Source organism: Megalobrama amblycephala, linkage group LG1 (assembly GCF_018812025.1).
Source record: "Megalobrama amblycephala isolate DHTTF-2021 linkage group LG1, ASM1881202v1, whole genome shotgun sequence".
Classification (NCBI taxonomy): domain Eukaryota; kingdom Metazoa; phylum Chordata; class Actinopteri; order Cypriniformes; family Xenocyprididae; genus Megalobrama; species Megalobrama amblycephala.
In genome coordinates, this window is record NC_063044.1 from 2043463 (window position 1) to 2070832 (window position 27370).

General features: G+C 36.6%; 2 protein-coding genes across 13 annotated transcripts; both read right to left on the reverse strand.

Annotated features, from left to right (window-relative positions):
- Positions 1-4043: 4043 nt before the first annotated feature.
- Positions 4044-19319, reverse strand: hmgxb4a (HMG box domain containing 4a). 12 transcript variants are annotated; one of them, XM_048159871.1, is made up of 15 exons: positions 19197-19319; positions 18919-19114; positions 18097-18162; positions 17491-17571; positions 17270-17409; positions 14088-14166; positions 12160-12777; positions 9622-9852; positions 7816-7991; positions 7645-7726; positions 7495-7559; positions 6564-6666; positions 6303-6478; positions 5472-5594; positions 4044-5313 (listed from the first exon to the last, which is right to left on the reverse strand). In XM_048159871.1, the coding sequence occupies exons 4-15, from the start codon at positions 17525-17527 to the stop codon at positions 5269-5271; spliced, it is 1875 nt and encodes a 624-aa protein (XP_048015828.1). In that variant the 5' UTR covers positions 17528-17571; positions 18097-18162; positions 18919-19114; positions 19197-19319; the 3' UTR covers positions 4044-5268. The 12 variants fall into 12 exon arrangements, with proteins under 12 accessions (XP_048015828.1, XP_048015748.1, XP_048015904.1 ...); XM_048159791.1 differs by having other exon boundaries at positions 18919-19119; XM_048159947.1 differs by having other exon boundaries at positions 18915-19119.
- A 133-nt stretch (positions 19320-19452) lies between these two features.
- ankrd54 (ankyrin repeat domain 54) lies at positions 19453-27134 on the reverse strand. Its single transcript, XM_048160658.1, has 8 exons — positions 26496-27134; positions 24009-24056; positions 23807-23905; positions 22874-22945; positions 22705-22752; positions 22447-22571; positions 20131-20238; positions 19453-19833 (listed from the first exon to the last, which is right to left on the reverse strand). The coding sequence occupies exons 1-8, from the start codon at positions 26857-26859 to the stop codon at positions 19759-19761; spliced, it is 939 nt and encodes a 312-aa protein (XP_048016615.1). The 5' UTR covers positions 26860-27134; the 3' UTR covers positions 19453-19758.
- Positions 27135-27370: the final 236 nt, after the last annotated feature.

The following is a 27370-nucleotide window of genomic DNA, read 5'->3' on the forward strand; positions in this document are numbered from 1 at the left end:
CTGCATTTATTTGATCAAAAATACCGTAAAAAAGTAATATTGAAATGAAATATTATGTATAATAATGAAATATTAAAAGGTGGGATGATTTTGAACAACGCGGCTGGACATTGTTGATATTTGAAATCACCCCAAACAAACCCACCCCTCTCTTCATTGCTCCGCCTCCAAAACTCACCCTCCAATCCTAACCGCCCTGCTCCGAGTTGGTCTCAAACTTCGGCTGCTGGCATGTGAGGCGAGAGCACTAACAATGACGTTAAACACCTCATTCTCTAGCGGTCGTCAGTGTGCAGTGGTTTACCTGCTCAACTCTCACTATCTGGCCACTGTTACACACGCAATTCGAGTGGGTGCCTGTTTATCACAGCTGACGTGCAACAAAATGCTTCATGAAAAATAAAGTGCAGTTGATGAAAGAACAACAAGGAATTACAAAAAATGAACAGACAGTACACAAGAGTAAATACAAAGTGTTTGTTGTTAGTCGCAAACAGCACAGCGGCTCCAGACAATCAAAACCCAGTGTTAGCCTACTCACATTAGTAGCGGGATCAAAGCAGCCTCCAGATCTTTTTTCAGGCCTTCCCACTTAACTCTCTCCAGCGCTGGAAAGCTTTTCTAATATTAAAGGTCTTTGCACACTGAGTCCGAAATTTGCGTCCCAAATTTTCGCACGTTAAAAAATAAATACGACCTCACGTTGTGTCAATCACATTTACACACTGCCTCCGTAACTTTCGTCCGTCATAAAAAAATTCGGATCAGGTTCGATTTTCTGCTTTTTACAATTCAGAGCCACCGTACAAGAGAACGGCAAAATCCTGAATGCCATCTGACAAGTTGATCCACGTCGTCTACAGCAGTGGTTCTCAAACTTTTTAGCGTGGAGTACCCCCTGAAGGGATTCCCATCCTTCTGCGTACCCCCTCTCTTCCACTTCGACTGCAGTCACACCTTTTCCATTAAAGGACAATATTTGCCCCCTAAATTGATTTTCCAGTGCATATTTTTATGTTTATGAATAACTTTATAAAATAAATAATGTTTTAAATAAAAAATGTTTAATAGAGAAATATGCAATGATGTAAACGAAGTGATACTTTTAAATATTAAACTAAAACTGCCAGTAGGTGGCAGCAAGTCACTGTTTTTATGAGTGAGTCATCGAGTCATTCATTCTGTAACGAAGCAAGTGGCTGTGAATGAATCATTGAATCATTGACTCTCACGATTCGTTCAAAGCCGCATTCGTGTGTTGTAGTTCTGCTCTGGTTTATTATTTTAATATTTTTTCGTTGCAAAATAGAGTAAATACTGACAGTACTGTGTTTAAAATGTACGTTTTGTTTTTTGACCTGTTGTATAATAATGTCACGTTTGCAGTCATGTGGATATTTGGGTACAATTGCATTCTCCCTCGTTATCAACATTGAATACAAGAACTCACACAAGGTATGTTTTTGTATCGAAGAAAGTTTGAGTCTTAAATTGATATAAATCCACTATCTGTGTCTATATTTGTTCTTCATGCAAGTGCTAAATCCCCACTTTTACAAAGGTGCATTGTCGAGAACGGCAGTAATTTAGCGCGATTTAAGGCAGCAGACTGCACGCAATCTATGCATGCTGCTTGTGTGGATGAAGTCATTTTAGACTGCAAAACATGAGGTAATTTGATTAAATGTAATGGATTTACGGCATTTTGCCAGTTAGAAATACATGCTCGGTTTTAATATTATTTTAAGGTATGGTAGAGTTAAATTAGCCTAACTACTCCGCATTTTGTTCGCGTACCCCCTTTTGTCACCTCACGTACCCCCAGGGGTATGCGTACCCCAGTTTGAGAAACACTGGTCTACAGCACAAAGCAGCAGCACTGTATGGCAAACAAAGTGCGCAATACCAAGAGACAGAATATAAAAACAGATTGTGCCAGTAGCAAATAGGGTTGCAAAATTACAGGAATTTTCAAAGCTGGAAACTTTCCATGGAAATTAACGGGAATATATGGGAATTAACGGGAATAAACAGGGAATTTGCAACATTGCAGGTTAGCCTACAACAGGGTACTTAAATGTAGTTGAAAAAAAAAAAACGTCTTGCAGCATAATTTTGGTTAAAACAACCATATTTAATCCAATTTCAGTTGAATTTTTACCCTGACATTCACACAGCACACTACTTTCTGCAGGGCTATTGAGGCCACACCCCCTGCACGCACTGTGCATTCCCCCAGTCCATAACATGCACATTTGATCAAAAATACAGAAGAAGAAAAAACAGTAATATTGTGAAATTTAACTAATTTAAAATAATGGTTTTCTATTTTAATATACAAATATTAAATATAAAAATTAATTGTGATCAAAGCTGAATTTTCAGCATCATTACTCCAGTCTTCAGTGTCAAATGATCCTTCAGAAATCATTCTGATATGCCGATTTGATGCTCAATTATCAATGTTGGAAACTGCTTAATATTTTTTATAACCTGTGATACTTTTTTTCAGGATTCTTTGATGAATAAAAATGTAAAGAACAGCATTTATTTAAAATAGAAATATTTTGTAACAATATACATTACCAGTCAAAATTTTGGGGTCAGTCATTTTTTCTCTTTTTTTTTTTAAGAATTTAATACTTTTATTCAGCAAGGATGTGTGAAATTGATAAAAAGTGATTTAAAGTGATATTGTTAGAAAAGATTTCTTTTTTTAATAAATGCTGTTCTTTTTAACTTTTTATTCATCAATGAATCCTGAAAAAAGTATTACAGGTTCCAAAAAAAATTAAGCAGCGCAACTGTTTACAACATTGATAATAACTGAGTATCAAATCAGCATATTAGAATGATTTCTGAAGGATCATGTGACACTGAAATAATTAACACATAACAATTGCTGCAATAAAAAGATTTATTTTACATATTTCCTAAATTAGAATTGAATGTGAAGAAGAAATTTCATGTCATGACCAAACAAAATGTTTATATTTATGTTTATATATGATACATTTTATATAAATATTATACATTTATATAAATTTTCCAAAATTTCTAATTAATTCCCATAATTCCTGTTAAGTTTCCAAATTGGAATATTTCCAAAATTCCCCAGGTTAAGTTCCCGTGGAAAGTTTCCGGAAATTTACCGGAAACTTTCCACCCCTTTGCAACCCTACTAGCAAAGCATCAAACTGAGCCACTGATATCTAGAAGTAAACTTTGAAACGCTCGGGATAATCACACAGTTCCTTGATGAGGTGAACTCTCCTTCCTCTCTATGCAATCTCGGGATTGGATGGACCCAATATTTCCTCTTTCTTTTTCTCTTTTTAAGAAAAGACTAAATCATGCTCACTGCTTGAAGACTCCATTTTGTATTGTTTTGCAAATTTTTTCACAACGGATTCATTAATACGCATTGGTCTAAGTGTGCAATTGATGAATTTTTAGGATCACGAATACGGAAAAACGCATACAAAAATTTTGGACTCAGTGTGCAAAGGCCTTAACGCGGGTCCTAAAGCGCATGCCCAGTCATAAACCTTCATTCTAGTGATATTCTTTTGAGCTCTTTTGTATTATGCCCCATCTCTCTTTCTGCAGTTTTTTTTCTTTTTTCAAATATCCCTCTTGCTCGTTCACTCTCCTCGGTCGTCACACTCACCCTAATGCTGATTGGTTAGGCGTTTGTTGTTGGTGTCAGCCCAACTAACTTCCAAACAGTGTTTTTGAAATTCTACTTACTCCACCTTTAACTGGTTTCTGTTGTAATATTTTTAAAATGAAATGTATTCCTGTGATTACAAAGCAGCATCATCATTAATTTACTAATTTAAATTGTAATAATATTTCACAGTATTACTTTTTTACAGTATGTTTGATCAAATAAATGCAGAGATTAAGAAACTACTTTCAAAAACATTACAAAACCTTAATGTTTCCAAACTTTTGACAGGTACTGTACATGTCCAAATATTTTATATGTGTGCACATGATGAAAATTTATTTATAAAACTCTTTTATAACAACAAACCCACTTAAGATCTTTGAGTTTTAATGGAAATAAGTCAATGCAAAATGCACATATATCAATGCAAATATATTTTACTTATTTTTCCATCTTCTAAAAACTACCAATAATCACTTGTTTAAAATGATCACTTTAAAGGTGAACTAAATAGTTGGTGCAGTAAATATCTTACGGCTACTGATACCTATCAAGTTGGACACTGCATCAAGCAAAACGTCAATTGATGCCACTGTAAAATATTCACAGGCATATTTGATAAAGTTAGGTTAGCAAGATGTGAGTAGTATTCATCTGTTCATGTGATTTCAAAATGGTGGCTACCATGAAGTGGGACCTGCTTACAGGGGAAGACCTGGGGTCTTCATGTCATGTAAGTGTACATTATTATAAAAATATTTGTAAAATGAGCTATGTGTTTCTTGAGGTATAAAACATTTTTAAAAGAAAAAAAAATACTTTGTGCACCTTTAAAATGATTTTATACATGCTTGTCCTGTAAACGTGCTAAAACTTGAAAACTGCAGGGGTTGGACAATGAAACTGAAACACTGGCCAATATAGTGTTGGATAGATACATGTCCTGAAAGTAGTTTTTGAAAGTAGTTTCTTAATCTCTGCATTTATTTGATCAAACATACTGATACATGTCCTTCACAGACACTGTGAAGGACATGTATCTGTCATTCCCAAGAAGAATTGATGCTGTATTGGCTGCAAAAGGAGGCCCTACACCATACTAATAAATTACTGTGTCTAAAACCAGGTGTTTGAGTTTCATTGTCCAACCCCTGTATATTATTACAACATTTACATTACAAAAATACAATATGTAAGACATTAAAATGATGAGAGCGCAGTTAAACTGCTGTTGATATAAATTAAGTCAACGTTAAATTAGAAAAAAAACAACACTGGGCCATAAAATTAAACTGCACATATTTGTATAAAAAGCATGTGAATTAGATCACATATACTCACAAACACAATTTAAAATGCTAACACAAACACAAAGGGGAAACTTCAAAAGTGTCCTCTAAAATAGGATCTTTTTTTTTTTTTGTACAATAAAAAATGACTAACATTTTAAATACAATTTTTAAAAACATGTCAGAGACTAAGAATGTCCATTGATCAGAAAAAGTTAAAAAAAAAACAACTCTGGTCCTCTGTTTGGTGCTTCTGGGAATGTGTCCAAATGTAACACAGTCTCATGTAAGTGCCTTTTAAGAGATTCATAGTCCAGGCATTATGTAAGCGATGTTGTCCAAAGTATTTGACTGTAAAAAAGTAGGTGAGGGTCAGGAGAGGAGTTGAAATCATAAACTTTGCATTTGAATTGCAAATAAAAAGCTTTTGCAGATATTTTGGAGAAAACAAGTTCATTTTTGGGGACCCCATAATAAAAAACTGCAGTGTGTGAAAGTGTGTGCCTCACCAGGACATTGCGTGGACAGCCGTTGAGCTGGGGGACTTGTGCCGTCAAGCAGGTTAATGGACCGAGAGCACATAAAATAGAGTCCAACAGAACCGAAAGACTGCCAGACACCGCCACCATCCCCTACAGGATGAACAGAGATGTTACAGAGATGATCTACAATGATGAGCCAAAACATTATGACAACCTGCCTAATATGCTGTTGGTCCTCCGCATGGGTAAAGGAAAAATGGGACTCATTGGACCAGGCGACCATCTTTCACCACTCCAAGGTCCAGTTCTGACGCTCTTGCTCCTATTATAGACGCTTTTGGCGGGGGACAGGGGTCATCACAGGAACTCTGATTGGGCTACGCAGCCCCATACGCAGCAGACTGTGATGCATTGCGTGTTGTCACACATTCCTCTCATAACCATCATTAAAATTTTGTGTGACTTGTGCCACAGTAGACTTTGTTTGCTTGGACCAGACAGGATAGCCTTCATTCAACAGCATGTCGCTGGTTTGCGGTTTGTTTCTCCTCGGACCACTGTTGGTAAATTCTCTCCACCGCTGAAGGAAAGCAGCCCACAAGCCTCGCCATTTCAGAGATACTCTGACCCAGTCGCTTAGCCATAACAATTTGGCCCTTGTCAAAGTCGCTCAGCTCTTTATTTCTCCTGCATCCAACATGTTGATTATGAAAACTGATTGTTTGCTTACCATCTAATCTACCCAGACCTTAATATGTAGGCTTGTTAGGAGATTATCAATGATATTCACTTCACCTGTGACTAGTCAGAATGTTTTGGCTCATCAGTGTATATGTTAAAAGGCCCTTAAACACAAACCTCTGTTTCCTGAAGTCGGTGTCCAATCAGAGACAGGGACTCGCCCAGCAGCTGCAGGTGAGCTGCTGCATCTATGGGGTCCACGTCAGGTACCCGCACCGGAGACAACGACATACCCAGAGACGAGCGGCCCTGAGGGGCCAATCCTGCTCCTAAACTGACACCTTTACTGGAGCCTGAGACAAGCAGATACAAAAATGTGTTGATACATTCATAAAAAATTAAATGTGAAAGATAGTTAACTGAGAAAAACTGATTTACCTTTACTTTTACTGTCTGAGGTTGTTAAGGTTTTCCGCTTGACGGTCATAGCTTCAGCTTTATTCTGCTTGTGCTGGAGATATTGAGCTTTCTGTCTCCAAACCTTCCGTGTCAGAAAGAGGACAGAAAGAGAGGATATGTAACACTGTCCCACATTTGACCGAAATTACAAAACGCTGCCATTATGTTTAAAGTCCACATGAAACGACCTATTTCACTTGTTTTTTCCTTCAGATCGTGTCGAGATGTGCCAAATTATTTGCAACTTTCAGTTTTGTTATTGTTAACTAAAAACCTATTAAAAATGGCTTTCAATAATTGAAATAAAGCTGAAATAAAATATAAATATTAGATGAAAAAACTAATAAAATTAGAAATGCTGCCTGGACACTAAAATAAATAAGCTGATCAAACTAAAATAAAATTGATATAATAAATTAAAGCTAAATATAAATAATAATAAAAAAATTTACTATATGACAAAAGCACATACAATTACTAAAACTTAAAAAAAAAAAAAAAAAAAAAAAAACTGAAGACCTAAAAGCTAATTCAAAATATTAATATACATATATATTAATTTTAATATAATATTTATTAATATAAATATTACTAAATTACACTGGCCTCTTTATGAGCACTAACCAGCATTATATTGATATGTTAACTATTTTAATTTTACTGGCAAACAATACATTATCCATAACAATAGCCTGAAACAATGACTAAATAATTAGTTAATATTAATAGTGACATTAGTGGAAAAGGAGATGGAGCAAGTTACATTTAGATAAAAGACTCTAAAAACTGCACAATAATAACATGTATTACGATTTTGATATCATGTTGAGTGCTACTTCAGGATGGGGAGTAAAATGTATTAAGTGATTTTTTATTTGAAATCTATAAAGTTAAAGTAAAAGGTGCTGACCAGTTTATCTTTTTCAGGCAGCTGTTTCCACACCTCTGCGAGTTTCTTACTCAGCTCCCCAAAAACTAAAGCAGAAAAAGAACAAAAATTCAACCAATCATGGAACAGCAGAGATGATTGAGAACAACAGCAGAGAACAACAGCACTCACCTAATCCAGGCTGCTCTGCGTTGATATTGACCCTGTACTCTTTACAGAACACCTGATAGGCCGTCGTGTTCTTCTTCTTCGGCTGACAGGATGAAGGACAGAACATTAAAATGACTGCCAAAATCAAACCTCAAGGTGTTTTCACTGGTCTAAGAAAGTGATTTAATTTACCTTGTCCTTGTCATGTTTCTCTCTCTCCTTTTCCTCCTTCTTCTTCTTCTTCTCACCCATCAGTTCAATGCTTTGATGGTGATGGGACGAGGTGGGTGGAGCCATAGCGTACATGCCACCAGAAGAGCTGTGATTGGTTGAGCTGTGAGAATGGGAGTGGCTTCTAGACTGATCACCTGATTAGCAGAGAGAGACAAGTTTAAATTCAGTAAAATTAGATTCAGTGTAACCACGGTAAAATGAAAAACAACAACCAATCGGTTTTAGCTTTAAAGGAGACCCCTTTTCATAAGATCTCTGGTGTCCCCAGTATGTGTCTGTGAAGGTTCAGCTCAAAATACCCCACAGATCATTTATTAGCTTGTCAAATTTGCCCCTATTTGGGTGTGAGCAAAAACACGCCATTTTTGAGTGTGTCCCTTTAATTGAAAATGAGCTGCTGCTCCCAGCACGCTTTCCAGAAGAGGGAGGAGCTTTAACAGCTCGTGCTTTGGATACTCAACAACAACAAAGCCGGAGAATCTCACGCAGCCAAAATGAGGATTGTCAGTAACGGTGTTCAACCTACAAACCGGAGTCGGACACTGATGGAGAGACTCAGGAAGAAGTTAAAACTTTTAGAATGAAACTGGATGTTTCTGAATGGTCAGTGGATACATTTGTGTAGTTGTTGTGGAGATGATTCAACTCATCCAATAGCATGTGCCGTCATGTTAATCTTTTGTGCAAAACCCGTATGGACGCCCACTATACATAGCGTACACTACCTGTTTGCCAAACAAAGCCATACACACATACACACCAGGCTAATGTTTATGATTGCTATCAAATGCTGTGAATTATCTAATATTTTTTCTTAAATGTCACTCAGACCGAAACGCTCCTTTTTTAGCAATAAAGCTTTACAGGGTCAACTCGCAGGCTTTCCAAGCTAACGGGACTCTAAATAGTGTTTTGTGCTCATCTGTGCAGCCAACAACAGAACAGTTAGCATGCTTTGCTCAAACTTTTGCCATGGCCTTAGAACTGGTACACCGTTTTCATTTGCGAAAACAAAATGATGTGGCCATGGGTGGAAATGTGCAGATTAATGGGTGGTAATATTATAATGAGAATAAGCTGCTTGTTTTTTCACATGCTTGCAGATAGGCTTGCCAAAACAAAGTTAATTGGTTGTCCTTTTTCACATTTCCTGGGTTGGTAGATGCACCGGGGACTCGATTATAGCACTTAAACAAAGACAAAGTCTGATTTTCATGATATGTCCCCTTTAAGACAAGACACAACAGGCATCCGAAATCGCATACTGTCTGAGTATGGGTATGAATATGGGTAGTATGAATGTAATCCAGACATATTACATCCACCATGTTGTTACAGTCACATGACCCCCCAGCGCCAGTTGCATACTGTTTTTCACATGCTATATAATAGGGAAGTATTCAAATTTCAGACGCAGTGATTGTTTTTCATCCACTGGAGTTTTTGGGCTATCATAAAATGTTATGAGAGTAGTGGAAAGAAAACATCACAAATACACTTTTAAGTGTTTATTTTATTACACATTATCTATTTGCATCTGTAAGATTTAATTTACAATACACATTTTGAGAAAACGTTCTTTAAAAGATGCATTTTTTTATCATGTACTGAGCCAGAAATCCCCTCTTTAGTAGCATGTACATCTAACTTTTTTCTGAAGGTTTCCACAGAGGGTTTGTTCATATATTATATCATCTATTAGTTAAATTTTTTACCCAAATCACCTGGGATGTCGTGCCTTACAGAAACTAAAATGCATCTCACCTGGACAGCTTTTCTTCCCTCCACTTCCTTTGCTGTGTTTCCTCTCCCTGGATCCTTTCTCTCTGTCTCTGTCTCGCTCTCTATCTTTTTTCTTTTTGCTCTTCTTGCTCTTTTTCTTCTTTTTAGAAAGATGTGTGTACGAGTCGTCAATCACCAGCTCGCCGGCCTCTAGTTCTCCTCCTGAAGAGGAGCTGTCTCCTCCCATGCCTCCGTAAGAGCCGCCGTAATGACCTGATGAATACAAACACACATTTAACGCCGCAATAAATTCATGTTAAAGGTGCCCTAGAACCAGTTTTTTTACAAGATGTAATATAAGTCTAAGGTGTCCCCTGAATGTGTCTGTGAAGTTTCAGCTCAAAATACCCAATAGATTTTTTTTAAATTAATTTTTTTACTAATTTTGGGGCATCATTAACTATGCACCGATTCAGGCTGCGGCCCCTTTAAATCGCGCGCTCCCTGCCCCCCCCCCCGAGCTCTCAACTATAATACAGTGCATTTACAAGGTTCACACAGCTAATATAACCCTCAAATGGATCTTTACAAGATGTTCGTCATGCATGCTGCATGCATGTGTCGGATCATGTGAGTATAGTATTTATTTAGATGTTTACATTTGATTCTGAATGAGTTTGATGGTGCTCCGTGGCTAAAGCTAACATTACACACTGTTGAAGAGATTTATAAAGAATGAAGTTGTGTTTATGAATTATACAGACTGCAAGTGTTTAAAAATGAAAATAACGACGGCTCTCTTGTCTCCGTGAATACAGTAAGAAACGATGGTAACTTTAACCACATTTAACAGTACATTAGCAACATGCTAACGAAACATTTAGAAAGACAATTTACAAATATCACTAAAAATATCATGATATCATGGATCATGTCAGTTATTATTGCTCCATCTGCCATTTTTCGCTATTGTTCTTGCTTGCTTACCTAGTCTGATGATTCAGCTGTGCACAGATCCAGACGTTAATACTGGCTGCCCTTGTGTAATGCTTGAACATGAGCTGGCATATGCAAATATTGGGGGCGTACATATTAATGAAACCGACTGTTACATAACAGTCGGTGTTATGTTGAGATTCGCCTGTTCTTCGGAGGTCTTTTAAACAAATGAGATTTACATAAGAAGGAGGACGCAATGATGTTTGAGACTCACTGTATGTCATTTCCATGTACTGAACTCTTGTTATTCAACTATGCCAAGATAAATTCAATTTTTAATTCTAGGGCACCTTTAAGGCTTAGATGATGGTCTAAAAATAGATTAAATTGCAGAAAATTTCAAACTTTCAAGTGCTACTTGTACATAGCAACCACCCACAACACCCTAGCAACGACATAGAAGCACCCTGGCAACCACCCACACTATCCTAGCAACTACATAGAAACACCCTGGCAATCGCCCACAGCATCCTAGCATCACTATTCAGTAAAAATACGGTGATTTTGTTTTCGTTCAGAAGATCAAAACAACTTTGGTGCAAACAAAACCAGAAAATGAGTGGTTAGTGTTTGTGAGGATTTAATTTGTTTGTTTTTTAGAGCGTTTGGACAAATGGATGTTGAAAGTTTGTCATTATACAGACACCACAAATAAAGACTGATCAGTTTTGACTTTTTATGACACATACCGACACAGATTATGTTTCAGTTAAAGAAAAATAGATTCAGCAAAAAATAGTTTTTTTCGTTGGGTTAAATATTGTTTTATTTCTGATTTTTGACACAATAATAAATATATAATCAGATGACAACAATAAAAACGTATTTTTTAAATACGTAATAATAATAAAGTATTACTTTTTATTTCTTTTTTAAAAAAAATATTACTATTATTGATATTTATGCCATTATATTTGTGATAAGTTGTCATTGTTGTTGATCTAAATCTAAACCAAGGCTCCATTTATTTGATCAATCGTACAGTAAAAAATAGAAATACTGTAAAATATTATAATATAATATTATAACTGTTTTCTATTTGAATATATGTTGAATTTATTCCTGTGATGTCAAAGCTGAATTTTCAGCATTATTTCTCCAGTCTTCAGTGTCACATGATCCTTCAGAAATCATTCTAATATGATTTTATGATGCTCAAGAAACATTTATTATTATTATCAATGTTGAAAACAAATGCTGATAATTTTTTTCAGGATTCTTTGATTAATAGAAAGTTCAAAGGATGTCATTACTGTAACTTTTTATTAATTTAATGCAACCTTGCTGAATTAAAGTATGATTTTTTTCCAAAAACAAATCTTACTGAGCCAAATCTTTTAAATGGTAGTGTATATATCTTTGTTTTCATTTGTTTTTCTACACATTTCTCACTTATAAAACACAAATGGCTATTTAATTATTATGATATTATTAAATATAATTTTATTTATTGAAACAATTAATGAAATAAGTTATTATATAGTTATTGGGTGCTTTTATTTAAAGATCCACCAATGTCATTAATCAGTAGACCTGATATTAATGAACAGATTACAGTGAAAAGTGTAAGTTCTCACTCACCCACGACCTCCACCTCTTTCCCCACCACAGGCAACGGCTCTCGGCTGTGCTGCTTTTTCTTTGGTGGCTTCGACATCATTTTGTCTTTGTCTTTCTCCTTCTTTATCCCTCCTTTCTTTGAGCTGGAGGACGAATGATGGCCTACCACACCTGAAGAGGAAGAAGAATGGACCGGGAAGGAGAATCCCTCATTAGTCCCTACACCTTCGTTCTTCTCTTTTGAAGAAAGGATGAGCTTCATCTTCAGGCCGTCAGCTTCACAGAGCGTCAGCGGCTCTCCTTTTCCAGCTCCTCCATGGAACAGCAGTGACTTTGAAGAGGAGGAATGCTTTTTAGACGAGGACGAGCCGGGTGGACGTGAGTGCGAGTAGGAGTGGCTGCTCTTAGAGCCACCGTCCTGTTTGCGGTCTTTGGAGGAGTGCGAGGAGGCGTGGGGAGGGTAGGAGGGTTTTTTGTAGAAGTGCGGGGTGGGGTCAGAGCCCGTGGCCAGCGGGGAGGTGATGGCCTCCAGGAGGCCCATGGCTGTATCTGTGGACTGGGACGGGTGAGAAGAGGACAGGGAGGGATCTGAAGACTTGCGTTTCTTCTTGTGGGGTGGCTGACCAGAGCTGTGATGGTCTGTGGGGAGAGTTTAGAAACTATTTTAAAGCTGCAGTCTGTCACTTTTTTATCACCTATTGTATTCATTAGCGTTCTTCTTCTTCTTCTTCTTCTTCTCAGAAAGTCAATGGCAGCCCATAGAAACGCTTGCAGGAAAGTTATGAAATTTGGCACACTGATAGAGGCTAGTCTGAACTGTCACCATGGCAAATTTGGAGTCTCTAGCTCAATCCCTCTAGCGCCACCAACTGTCCAAATTTACACTTATATTTATTCTAATAACTTTTGAACTGTAAGGGCAAGAAACAAAGTTCTATTTTCCTCCGATTCCTTGGCTCAAGACGATTCTATTGAGAATTATATTTTATATAATAATAATTATTAATATTTATATGTATTTCAAATATATTTAATTTATTAAATTAATATTTATTTAATTTAACATATATTGTCTTGTGTTTGTGTATATATATATATATATATATATATATATATATATATATATATACTGCCCTCCAAAAGTTTGGAAACACCCCTGGCAAAGTGTGGTTTTGGACGATATCAGCACAAATCCTTATCTTTTTTTTGATGCAAATACATTAAAGTACTAAAGTAGATTATCATTGAAGACCAGCAATACATTTTTTTATTTTGATTACATAATAATGGCAATATATACATGTGAAAGTCAGACATGCCCCTTTGCCAGCTGTGATGCCTGGTTACTGGTTTAAACTTGGCCCAGGTTTGTATTGATTTTTGGGTCAGCACACCTTAATAGCTTCAACAATTGATTACCAATTAAGTTTAGATACAATGAACCAATTAGAACCCAGTTTAGGTCAGATAGCTGCTAATGGTGCATATTTTGATGAATCGAAAAATTTTCTATGTATAAACTGTTTATGTAATAAAATATGTTTTCGTAGTTTGTGTTGTCCCTTATCAGTGCAAAATTATCACAAATTAATAAGGATTCATGCCAAAATTGTCCAAAACCCCACTTTTCTAGGGCATTTACAAACTTTTGGAGGGCAGTGTGTGTGTGTGTGTGTATATATATATATATATATATATATATATATATATATATATATATATATATATATATATATATATATATAAATATATATATATACACACATATACATACGCACACACAATATGGACACAAAAATATAAAATATTAATGTAATATAAAATAAAAAAGGAATAAATTTGACCCATATTTATGATCCACATAATAAAATATGACCCAATATTTCACCCAGTTTTGTGTTGGCTGAACAGAGCTAATTTTGCCTCTAAAACAAGAGAAAACTCCTCACCTCTGTGATAGTATTCATCACTCAAGTGCTTCTTTTTTTTCTTGTGAGAATCTCCTCCTAATAGGAAAAGGTCAGAATCCTAAAAAGACAACAGTGCATGTTGAAACAAGAATGATGTGTACCAGAAAGATAATGTTAGTGAGGAAACAATCCACATATGGTTACTGATCTAATTCTACTGCTACAATGGGAAGAGTAGGGATGCTCTGATCAGTGTTTTACAGACGATACAATTTTTGATAATTGTTATATAATTGATAATTGTTATTACTGTAATTGTTAATGAACTCTAGAGTTCATGTAGAGTAACTGTTGATGTTTTTTAACACGGGCAATCAACCCTTCGCAAAGACCCGCCCCCCTTAGTTACGGTTGCTTTGTCCGACAAGCCGTGGCGCTGCCACGCCACACGCAGTGAAAAATACATCGCGGAGCAAAGAGGACACTGACCACACGTCGACAGACAAGACAGAGCAGGTTACTTATGATATTAAACAAAGTCCCAGCTTTCAAACTGTGTAGTTTTTTAAGAAATTCAAACAATAAAAAACGTTTTGTGGCTCTTTAATGTGTCGTGACAGATCGCTGTAGCGCCTCAGCTCAAGAGGCTCATGAACCGATCATCTCTTCCTACTAGTTCATTTATAGCATCAAATAAACATGAATGAACATCAGAAGGAATGTTGTTTCAACCGCAGAAAGACGTCAGTACACACCATTTTTCAAGTTTAAGTCCACCGAGGTTAATCTTACTCCTAATCTAACTCCTGACTGCTTTGTCGTTCTGATTGGTTAGATCGCTTGTCAATCAAACTCCCTGCAAAGGGTCAATTCCCCGGAGGTTGGAAATTTAGCTGCTCCATGTCAACCTTTCTCACTTGATGTGACAAATAACCTATGCCACTCACACAACATACACGTGTCAAAGTAACCGGAGCAACTTTTCTCTATTTGTGGATATGACGAGTCACGCATGGGTGAGTGACGTATGTGCGCAACGTCCCGAGAAAACCATCAACATAGTGCAACTTTAATGACACAAAAATATACATTTTAAATCAGACATTTTTAATAGGCCTAAAAAAAAACTAGTAGGCTTCCACACAAAATATTATCCATATTAAAATACATAAACCTGAGGAACTAAACTACAAGGCTTAATGTCATTCAAATATAACCTATACATATAATCAAACAAAATGTGACAGTTTTGTTTATTAAGTCAATATTTAATTAGTGTAATTGCCATTATTTATTGTTATTTATATTTTATTTAGTCATTTTAATATATTATAATAATATAAAAAATATTATAATATCCAAATATTGCACATTAAATTATTTTAATATAATTTCTGTATTTTCATTACAGTTTTATAACTAGAATTACTCGTCACTCCTTGTCTTTTCATTTCGTTGGAAAAGCTAATATTTGTTCTTTGTTGAGCTTGGGGAAACAGCTGCTACTGCTATGGGAGTTATTTAATAAAGATATTTGAATTCACTTTGTAACCAGCATTTTTATTATTTTACTTACACTTGAGGAAGACTGAGGAGGCACATACATTTTTCATCTTTTCTTGACACTTCTAAAACTATCACACGGGTGATGACAGGAAAGTGATGCTGAAGCCCTAAAATAGTAGGCTTTTTGTCAGTTTATGTGATCAGACAAGTTGCGAGTCATAGGATGTGATAATCAGCCGAGTGATCGAAGCATCCCTAAGCAAGAGTCAATGACAAGTGGCCTGAGAGGAAAAACACTGGTCCAAATCCTTCTCAGACCAGATGTCATATCTACCTAGGTAACATAACATCAAGTTGCGTGTTTATTAATATCATTAGAATCTACAACACAGTTACGGAACATACACCAATCAGGCATAACATTATGACCACCTTCCTAATATTGTGTTGGTCCCCCTTTTGCTGCCAAAACAGCCCTGACCCGTCGAGGCATGGACTCCTCTAGACCCCTGAAGGTGTGCTGTGGTATCTGCACCAAGATGTTAGCAGCAGATCCTTTAAGTCCTGTAAGTTGCGCGGTGGAGCCTCCATGGATCAGACTTGTTTGTTCAGCACATCCCACAGATGCTCGACTGGATTGAGATCTGGGGAATTTGGAGGCCAAGTCAACACCTCAAACTCGCTGTTGTGCTCCTCAAACCATTCATAAAAACTTTTGCTTTGTGGCAGGGTGCACTATCCTGCTGAAAGAGCCAGGGAATACCGTTTCCATGAAAGGGTGTACATGGTCTGCAACAATGCTTAGATAGGTGGTAAGTGTCAAAGTAACATCCACATGGATGGCAGGACCCAAGGTTTTCCAGCAGAACATTGCCCCAAGCATCACCATGCCTCCTTCGACTTGCCTTCTTCCCATAGTGCATCCCGGTCCCATGTGTTCCCCAGGTAAGCAACGCACACGCACCCGGTCATCAACGTGATGTAGAGGAAAACGTGATTCATCAGACCAGGTCACCTTCTTCCATTGCTCCGTGGTCCAGTTCTGATGCTCACGTGCCCACTGTTGGCTCTTTCAGCGGTGGACAGGGGTCAGCATGGACACCCTGACTGGTCTGTGGTTATGCAGCCGAATATATGCAACAAACTGCGATTCACTGTGTATTCTGACACCTTTCTATCAGAACCAGCATTAACTTCTTGAGTAATTTGAGCTACAGTAGCTCGTCTGTTGAATCGGACCACACGGGCCAGCCTTCGCTCCCCACGTGCATCAATGAGCCTTGACCGCCCATGACCCTGTCGCCGGTTCACCACTGTTCCTTCCTTGGACCACTTTTGATAGATACTGACCACTGCAGACCAGGAACACCAAACAAGAGCTGCAGTTTTGGAGATGCTCTGACCCAGTCGTCTAGCCATCACAATTTGGCCCTCGTCAAACTCGCTCAAATCCTTACGCTTGCCCATTTTTCCTGCTTCTAACACATCAACTTTCAGGACAAAATGTTCACTTGCTGCCTAATATATCCCACCCACTAACAGGTGCCGTGATGAAGAGATAATCAGTGTCATTCACTTCACCTGTCAGTGCTCATAATGTTCTGCCTGATCAGTATATGTACTGATAAAATCAATGGACAGCAATAATTCATGTCAACCTCTTGTTAATATGATGCAACTTGATGTTAGATGTTACCGTAACTCCCTGCTGTTACCTTGTGGTGTTTCTTGGAGGTTTTGCGCACCTGCGCTGCGATTTCTTCTTCCTCTCTTAACAGATCTTTATACGAGCGCCTCTTCTCTCTTTGGCTGCGACCCGCAACAAGACCGACCTCTCCTTCCATCCCCGAAATATCTACAAGTAAAACAGTTTCACAGTAGGTTTTCAAAGAACAAGTTAGAGTGTATTATCGTGCTTTTGTCTGACAATCATTACCCATCATTCCTTTCTTCTTTATCTCCTCAAAGGCCATGGTCAGTCCTGGCTCTTAAGGTGGGACTGGTCAGTCTTGTGACTCTAATGCACAAAAACAAATTAAAATAAAGTTCAGTATAAAAAAAACACCTGAACAAAGCATTTTAAAAACAAAGACCTTTCCAGCTTAGATAACTAATAATTCTGTTTCCATGTTTTAGAATTATAATTTTTAACATTTATATTTTTTTCTCCTGGAAGACAAAGAAACATTATATCAGGACTGCCAAATCTCAAGCATTCCGCGTTTATATTCTCACGCTGTGAAAAAAACAAACATTGCAGAGCAAAAAGGACACGAACAACGCAGTGACAGATAAGACAGAACAGGTTACTTTTGGATATTTCAAATTTTGTACAATTAAGAAATTCAAACAATAAATGCTGTTTTGACGCTCTAATGTGGCGTGACAGATCGGCAGATCATCTCTTTCATTTTACTACTAGTAATAGCACAAAATAATGAATGAACATCGGAGGATATGTTGGAAAAATCCAGTAACCTACTGAAAATATATCATGTAATCGCTCTATCAGTTTCATCCGTGGATAAAATGTTACATTTACCTCAGAAAAGCCATTCAGTGTCCATAAACTGTAGAATTAGCGAGAAACATACTCTAGAAAGGAACACTGTGCAAAAAACAAAACAAAATATTACATATTCAATATATTTTTACACTAATACCATTAAAAAGTTATAATAATGTTATTTTTATATATAAAAAACAGCCTTATATATAGCAATTATATACAAATCAGTTGTTAATTAACCTTTAATAATAATGTACGAGCTGACACTGTATAATTTACAACAGTTTTTTTTTTTTCCCTCTGAGAAAAGTCCATATAATATGTAAATAATCCAAATGAATCAAGATCTAATCGATTCAATATCGACACCAAACCTCCTCCCAAAGCTGAACTCAAAAGTTGGCAGTCTGGATTATATGCTAAAAGATTTGATTATAGACTAAATGCCACAAAAGCTTTCTTTAGAACACTATGTGATATAGAAATTATTATATAAATAAAATAAAATAAAATCAGATGCTTAACATATTAAAAAAGGTAAAACCAAATAAATGAAAGGAACAAATACTGGAAAAAACAAAACATCTTTTGATTTAAGTAAAAGCTTTCTTCCAGTTCTACTAGTGTTGCATGCAGAAATGTTAAAGAACTCTGAAGATGTGCTACTGAAGGCACACACACTCATTAGTGACAGATCAGGCTCTTCAACACACATCAGCTTTCCTCCAGCCTCAACTTTAGTCCAGCTTCCAGTGACATTCGCGGGAATCCCAACAACACGAACGAAAAGATCTGCCTCGACACTCATTATTGAACATTTCCCGCCTACTTTTGAAGAAATGCACACTCACACACCCCCTTCCCCTCGCTTCATCAGGATCCAGCGCTTCCCTGTTTCGGCTCAAGTGGATTCGAGCAGCTGCGGACGTGTCGCGCGTCTCTGACGGATCGTCCAGCGCGCGCAGACCCGCGGCTGCGGTGCACATAGGCCGGTATCGGGTTACAACTCAAATAACCGAGCGTTCTCACCATGCAATTTTATGGGTTTCTTCTGCACTGCAAAAATGGCACAGAATGCATGCAATTTATATGCAGATATCAGAGATGTTGTGCAAAAATCAGTGAAATATTACCTCGGGTAGGATGTGGGTTTAGTTGGCGCGCGACGCCATCTTTGATGGGAGTCAACAACAAAGCAGCCAAAGATGAGGAGGAGGGACTTTGAGACCAGAGAGTGCATTACAACAATGAAAGCACCCATTTTTTTTTCCAAATAAAAAACTGACAATAGTATGAATTAGCAATATTTACTAATATAAACGATATGCACAGTTTATACTTTAGTGTTAATATTATTACATCATTGCATTCAAAGACAGAGTCCACATACACTCTTGGCATTATGTAATTTATTTGGCTATCACTTACAAAAATGGATATACAGTAAACAGTGACATAATAAGCTACAATAGAGGCATAACAGGAAGGAATTGTTCCAGGAACAGAAATAAAAGGCAGTTCATCATGTTCTCAGTTGAAATTGAATTTAAATAACCATAATTACACAGTTGTATATATATATATATATATATATATATATATATATATATATATATATATATGTAGCCATGTCATACATAAATAGTTTTTCCTATTTTCCCAGCCATCTTCTCAAGTCTTTTCTTCAGTCCATCTCTACCTGTCTCCCATATTCTGCATCTGAATACTGAGAGAGGTGAAGCTGGCCAGTAGGTCTGTCACCTCGTCCACCTGCGGATCACATGAAAGAATTACAACGTCCTGAAGCTACAGTGATATCAAAAGACAGGGAACTTTTTTACAAATTAGAACGTTTTTATAACATCAACCATTTATCTGTTATCGGCCAGAACGTGAAAATGATTATCAGGCTCAGCTAATCGATATATGGCCAGAATTTCATTATCAATGCATCCCTATACAAGGGTTAATATAATGCATATTTATTATTTAATCTGTTTTCCTGAAGTATAACTGAGCCGCTGACATGCACTCTGAAGCTCGATCCTAGATGTGTGCGAGCCGTACCTGCTCTCTGGTGCGGGTGTTCTGCAGCTGGTTTGAGATGTGCTCTAGTTTCTCTCTCTCTTCACTCTGTCCCATTATATTCAGATATTCCCGCAGCATTTGAATGATCTACAGACATATCCAGAGATCATTGGTTCATCTTCCATTACAGCACATACACAAGCATGAACAGTACATCAGGAGCATAGGAACAATCTGAAAAGTGTGGGCGGGGCATATTATAAACATTATCAGTCTGGCTCATTAATATTAATTAGGAGACATTGGCCTGGTGTCACAGACAGGGCTTAGACTAATCTAGGATTAGCTCAATTAGGACATTTAAGTAACTTTTATAAATGTTCCCTAGAAAAAAACATTACTGGTGTGTATCAAAACAATGACACTGACATATTTTAAGATCTGTCAGTGAAAGTTTCTTTCAGTTAAAACAGCTCAAACATGCATTTTAATCTAGGACTTTCACTTGTCTGTGAAACCAGCGGATTATGTTGTTTACCCAGTAGTCATTACAAAGTGACGTTCATAGTCAACATTAAGAGTGCAAGAAGAATCGAAATTAAACCAAAATCATGGTATGACTTAGTAAAATTATGAAAATTGCGATTTAGTTAAATAAATATAAGTCCTGCGTGTTTCAGAGTGAAGTACGGCACTGAGTGTCTCAGAGCAGTTTGGTTCACAGTAAGTGCTTCGCTTTGAGGACACCCTGTGGTTTTCTAACAAAATATTGATATTTTAACATTTGAAAATCTAGAAATTAAGACAGCCATAAATATTAGTTTTGTAATTTTACAGTTGTAATGTAAAATAAAATTATATTCTTTTTATTAGATATTATTCGATACAATAATAATATTTCTTAGTTTGTTTGTATTTAGCTATTTTTATTTGTTAGTAATAATAATAATTAATTTAATTAATAAATAATTTCTGGCTAAACTGTGCAGCCCTACAAACAAGCAGAGCAAACCTGTAATTTTTTAAAAAACTTTATCAAAAAAAAAAAAAAAGATTTATCATCTTTAAATCTGCAGATTCTCAACATTATATGCATTAATGTAATCTGTCATGAACAGTAAATAATACTGTAAAATTAAAGTAAATTAAAGATTAATTTACTAAATGCAATCGCAATTCATTTCATTCATTTTGTATGAATTCGCAGATTAAAGTAAAGGCAGCCACAATTTAAATGTTTATATTTCAAAACACTGGAGTAGAAATATTTTGTCATTAAAACATTATTTTAATATTATAAAAACTTCCTTATGTGTAATTTGCATGTTTGTATACAAATCAGTAAATTTTAACTTTCAGTATTATAGTAATACCAACTGACAGGGTTCCCTGTATAGTTTACAGCATTAGTTATTTTTTTTCCTTGAGAACATTTGCCATGTAATGTTCCTGATATATATTGAAATGAAATCAATATCGGAATTGAATCGAATCACAAATTTGTGAATCAAGATCACACTGAATCTTGGTTTTGAACAACCTCAGATTTTTTATAGTTGACATTTATGTGATGAAAGTCGAGTCGACGTCAACTAGTCGCTGATGACGTCATTAACGAACAACACTGACGGGTTGATTTGTGCACAGCTTAAGCATATGACACAGCGCTGCCCACAAGGCTACTGCTCCTACATAACAGCTTATTTTCATCAGTTCTTTTGTCTATGGTTCGTTATATTTCTCAGATTTCTGCTCGTTCTAAATCACATACAGAGTAAATATTATATTTATATGAATGCATTAATGAGAGAGCGATTGCATGTGTGAATTAATTCCACCTGGCAGCTTCTCTCTACTAATAGTGAGAAATATATGCTAGACCTTTTTATTTTCTAAGCTATTTTATTGATAAATGACAGAACAGTGTTGACAATACATTTCTGCGCTACTTAAAGTTTCTGTGTGCATGCGATCTGCATGTGATGTGCCCAATAATGTCTGTATGCGTGTGTGACAATGCAGCAGCGCATTAGTTTAGAATGGCGATTAACTTATGTGTACAATAAGCTGTTTAAAACCAGATCAGTAGCGAGCATCCAGAGGGTATAATCAAAATATATCTTGTGAAGAGTTCTCAGAGTATACATTTATTTGTCATTTACTGTTGGATACAGTGTGTGAATGTGGACTTCAAAGATTTCTTATCCTGTTGAGCCCTCTATAGGTGACTAGTCAAGCGCAAAGCATTATGGCAGAGCATTAAAGTCGACTAGTCAGTTCAACCCCTAATTGAATCGTGAAATTTGTGTCAGTACCCAGCCCTAGCATTAAGCATATCAGGCATGTGTTAACCACCTGTGTGACCTCTCCTCTGAGGGTTTCTAGGCTACGTGAGTCTCCCTCTTGTAAGATGTTGAGCTTCGAACGGGCAAGATGAAGAGGAGTCCTTCCAGCGCGGTCCAGAGCATCAACACGGGCACCTAAGGGAACGTTCATAATGTTTGAACTAGTACTGAATGGTTTTGGGGGTAATTTGTTAAGAACTATGAGAAAGATCTCAAATGAATAAGATTTAGATCCATTGGTTTTTCGGTCATACTAAATCAATCGTACCTCCTCGCAGTAAGGTTGTGATGACAGGCACATGGTTGGTGCAGGCAGCTGTAAAAGACAATTTAAGTCAGAGTAAGCTTATTTCTTACAGCTTTGAATATAGATTTAATCATACATAATGGTGCAAATAAATTTGAGACCTAACAAATGTGCTTATGCACATTCTTACCCAGATGCAGTGGTGTGTTTCCGAGGCTGTCTCTCTGGTTTGGGTCAGCACCATAACTCAGCAACAACTTAACTACATTGTTAAAAGTGGAGATGGAAAGAAAAAGTGGAAAATGTTTAAAGGATTTGTTCACTTTAAAATGAAAATTACCCCATGATTTACGCTCACTCTCAAGCCATCCTAGGTGTATATGACTTTAATCTTTCAGATGAACACAATCAGAGTTAGGGTTATATAGTTATATTAACAATCACCCTGATGCTCCCAAGCTTTATAATGGCAGTGCATGGAAACCACTTGTTTAAAGCTCAAAAAAGTGCATCCATCCATCATAAAAATACTCCAGACAGCTCCGGGGGGTTAATAAAGGCCTTCTGAAGTGAAGAAGCGAATTGTTTGTGTAGGACAAATATCATATCCATATTTAGCATGTTATAAAAGAAATTAATTAGCTTCCGCCAAACCACCTTCCATATTCAATTTACAAAGAAAGTGTAACGCCGCTCGCAGTTCAAAACACTTACGCTTTAACTTTCCGTAAGTTGAATACAGAAGGTGGTCTGCCGAAAGCTAGTTATTTTACTTTATAACGTGTTAAATATGGATATTTTTCTTACACAAAGGCATCGCTTAGCTTCAGAAGGCCTTTATTATCCCCCCAGAGTCGTGTGGAGTACAGTAAAATTGTCTTTTTGAAAAGTATATGTATTGTTTTATCATTTAAAACCCAAACATCGTTTATGTGCCGTTTTTCCACAAGTGTGCTTGTGCTATTTTTCTTTAAAATAAATGCCACTTGGTACATATTTTGTTATGCAATGACATGCATGCAGTTTTTGTTTCTACTGCATATAAGACCAAAATAAAAATACCATATCATGCAATGAATGCCACTATGAAAAGTCCATATCAATCAGTTTTGTCTGATCTTACCAATACTCTCGTTGCCATTGCAGGAAGAGAAGTGTAAGGCAGTCCTGCCCTTGTCATCAGCAGCACAAGGATCAGTGTCATCTTCTAGCAATCTACGAACTAAGAGGGGAAGATAGTGAATAATAAAAGACTGTAATTTCATTGTAGATCAAATCATTGCATCAAGTAGGAATGGGACTACTGTCACGCTGATGATCCTCACCTGTGTCAATATCATTGGAGTTGGCAGCTTCTCTGAGCCTCTTCACAGCTTGGAGGAGAAAACGATAAAGAATTGGTTAACAGGAACACTCTGGGTCATGGTTAAGACAACTGAGTATCATATCTAATATAATACAATATCTATTTTGACATACTGAGTTGATGATTAACACGCTCACACAAATGAGGATTTGAACCCTCTGGCCCTCTTCCTTTAGGAGGCACACTTGCCTTCTTTACGGTCAAAAGTGACCGAAGCCTTGAAAAGTAACTTTTTTCTTTTTCAGGAAAACCAATGTAATATATTTTTGTTCAATAATATTTTTTGATTATTATATAAAATTTTGAGAGTATTTTATGATACTATGCAATATTTATACAATTATTAGCTATGTTTCCCCATTGAAAATAATACACTTTTTTTCTAACATATTTTTTAATTATTTTTCAATTAAAGCAGTATTCCATGTTAAAATGGAGACAATGCATTTAAAATCAATTTTTTTGAAGGCAGATTAGTGCCATTTGGTGAGAGTAAAAAAAGAAGAACTTATGCAATGCCATGGTGTAACCACTAGATTCCTATAGAGCTCTATATAAAGTGGCTTATAAATTCTCTAGTGGTTTTTGGACACAAACACTTATTTTTATTAAGTTTTGGATTTGGATTTATACTTAGACATTCTCAAAGACTACTTAGATTTTTTTTTATTGATTTTTTTAAATGTTGATTTGAAGTGTCGGTTTTTGCATTAATTTTACTACAGTCAAACCTGAACACAGAGGAGGACTTTTTGTCACACATAACATCAAAATTCAATAAAAAAATGTAACAAAAATGAACAGGTGTGTTTTATAACAGCTTAATAAATTTGGGTCTGATCTGATTTCAACCTCTTATTTGAGTTTTGGCTCAATTTTACCATATTGTTACAGACACACTGGTTCATTTGTGTGTGTGTGTATAATGGTGTGTTGTGTGTGTTTGCCTGTGAATGTCTGTAAGTGAGTGTGTGTTTGAGTGTGTGGTTCGGTTTTATACTCGGTGTTTTAGAGTGTAACCTCTTTCTTGCAGTTCATTTTTTTTACTGCTTTGTGGCTGTATTTTTGATTTTATTTCACACATTTGTATAAACTTTTTTTCTGCACAGTGTCTGATTTGTAGTTTGTACCAACAAAAGATTCTCTGAGTTTTTGTATTTTTTCGTATTTACCATTAATTTCCTATGTTGGTCATTTAAAACCGAAAAGAAGGTAAGTGTGACTATTTTTTTACGACTCTTTAACATGTCCGTATCATGTCCTTGTTTTTTTTGGTGTGTGTTCATATTGCTAATGCGACAAAAGTAACCAAGTGTCATCTCATTCCAACGATGCTACGATTTTTAACATTTCAAAATATAATATTTTTCAGTCAAAAATGACAGAAGAGGGCCAGCACTGATTTATAATAAAGTTAAGATATATAATTAGCTAATTACACATGAAAAAATACAAACCTCATTTAAAGGGTTAGTTCACCCAAAAATGAAAATAATGTAATTTATTACTCAGCCTCATGTTGTTCCACACCCGTAAGACCTTCATTAATCTTCAAAACACAAATTAAGATAATTTAGTTGAAATCCGATGGCTCAGTGAGGCCTGCATAGGGAGCAATGACACTTCCTCTCTCAAGATCCATAAAAGTACTAAAAACATATTTAAATCAGTTCATGTGAGTACAGTGGTTCAATATTAATAATATAAAGCGACGAGAATATTTTTGGTGCACGAAAAAAAACAAAATAACGTCTTTTTTAGTGATTCCCGATTTCAAAACACTGCTTCATGAAGCATCGGAGCACAAATGAATCAGCGTATCGAATCATGATTCAGATCGAGTGTCAAACTGCCAAACTGCTGAAATCACATGACTTTGGCGCTCCGAACAGCTGATTCGATACACTGATACATTTGTGCTCCGAAGCTTCCTGAAGCAGTGTTTTGAAATCGGCCATCACTATATAAGTCGTTATTTCGTTTTTTTTTTGCGCACCAAAAACATTCTTGCCGCTTTATAATATTAATATTGAAGCACTGTACTCACATGAACTGATTTAAATATGTTTTTAGTACATTAATGGATCTTGAGAGAGGAAATGTCATTGCTCCCTATGCAGGCCTCACTGAGCCATCGGATTTCATCAAAAATATCATAATTTGCGTTTCGAAGATGAACAAAGGTCTTATGGGTGTGGAACGGCACGAGGGTGAGTAATGACATAATTTTCATTTTTGGGTGAACTAACCCTTTAATATTTAGTCACATACTCATTAAAACATATACATTTTTATATAGAGTTTCATTCCTGTTACCTTTGTGTGGTACACAATTTTATAGTGTCTAATAATTGAGGTAACCAACGTGTACACAGTATACATATTATTAGACAAGATGTAACAGTTGTAATGTGTTATTTTGTGACATTTCTGTTCATGCACACACCATACAGGTCTTTTCCAATGGGCCCCATGTTCCTCCGGGCTCTTCCCAGCCGCCTCACCCTGCTCGACGTCATCTTGCCCGGCGAACTCCGTCCCGCCTGTAGCAGTTCACCGGGCTTCCATAACAAGTGCAGATACCGGAGCTCCGTGTCGGCAGACGGGCGGGTTCGGTTGAGTCTCAGCGCGCTCAGCGTGTCCAGACGGGAGATACTGAACCCGACCGCACCTGCAGCCTCCATCGGCGTCTCATCCTCCCGTTTCTCGGTGTCTCTCACATCAGGTCCGTTCGCTACCGTGTACTCTCCCTCCGAACTGGACCGGTCACCATCCGAGGCAGCTGCAACAAGTGGGCTCGACCCGTCCATATTAATAAGGCGTTTACTGGACTAATGTCAGCATGTAAATGCGAGAACCAACAGAATGTAAACACTGTATCTTCTGCACAAACCTAACGCAACATTGTCGCACAAGCGCAATTCTTCAAGACTGCATTTCGAGCGAAGCTTTTAAATAAAGAACCAGAGCTGATTTAGCGTTCATTGCGAGTTAATGTTGTGATATCGAATATGAATCGTTCGGTGTTCTCATAAGCAGTGAACTGTGAGCCCAATTGAGCCAAAATGGCGCTGTTTCAATGTTTTGCGCTTGTTTTTAGTAAAACACGCCTGTATTGCTTAGTCTGCGTTCATCGTAACCTAGATAGCCAATCAACATCGACGTTGTTAAAGCACTTGTCCAATCAGAGAACGTATGGTGGTAGCGTAGTAAATACGTACGTGATTTCCATAAAAGGTGATTTCCCACTTATTATATTTTATAAAACAAAGAATAGGGTCTTGAATTTAAGGGCCTTATATATTTAAATATTTAACGTAA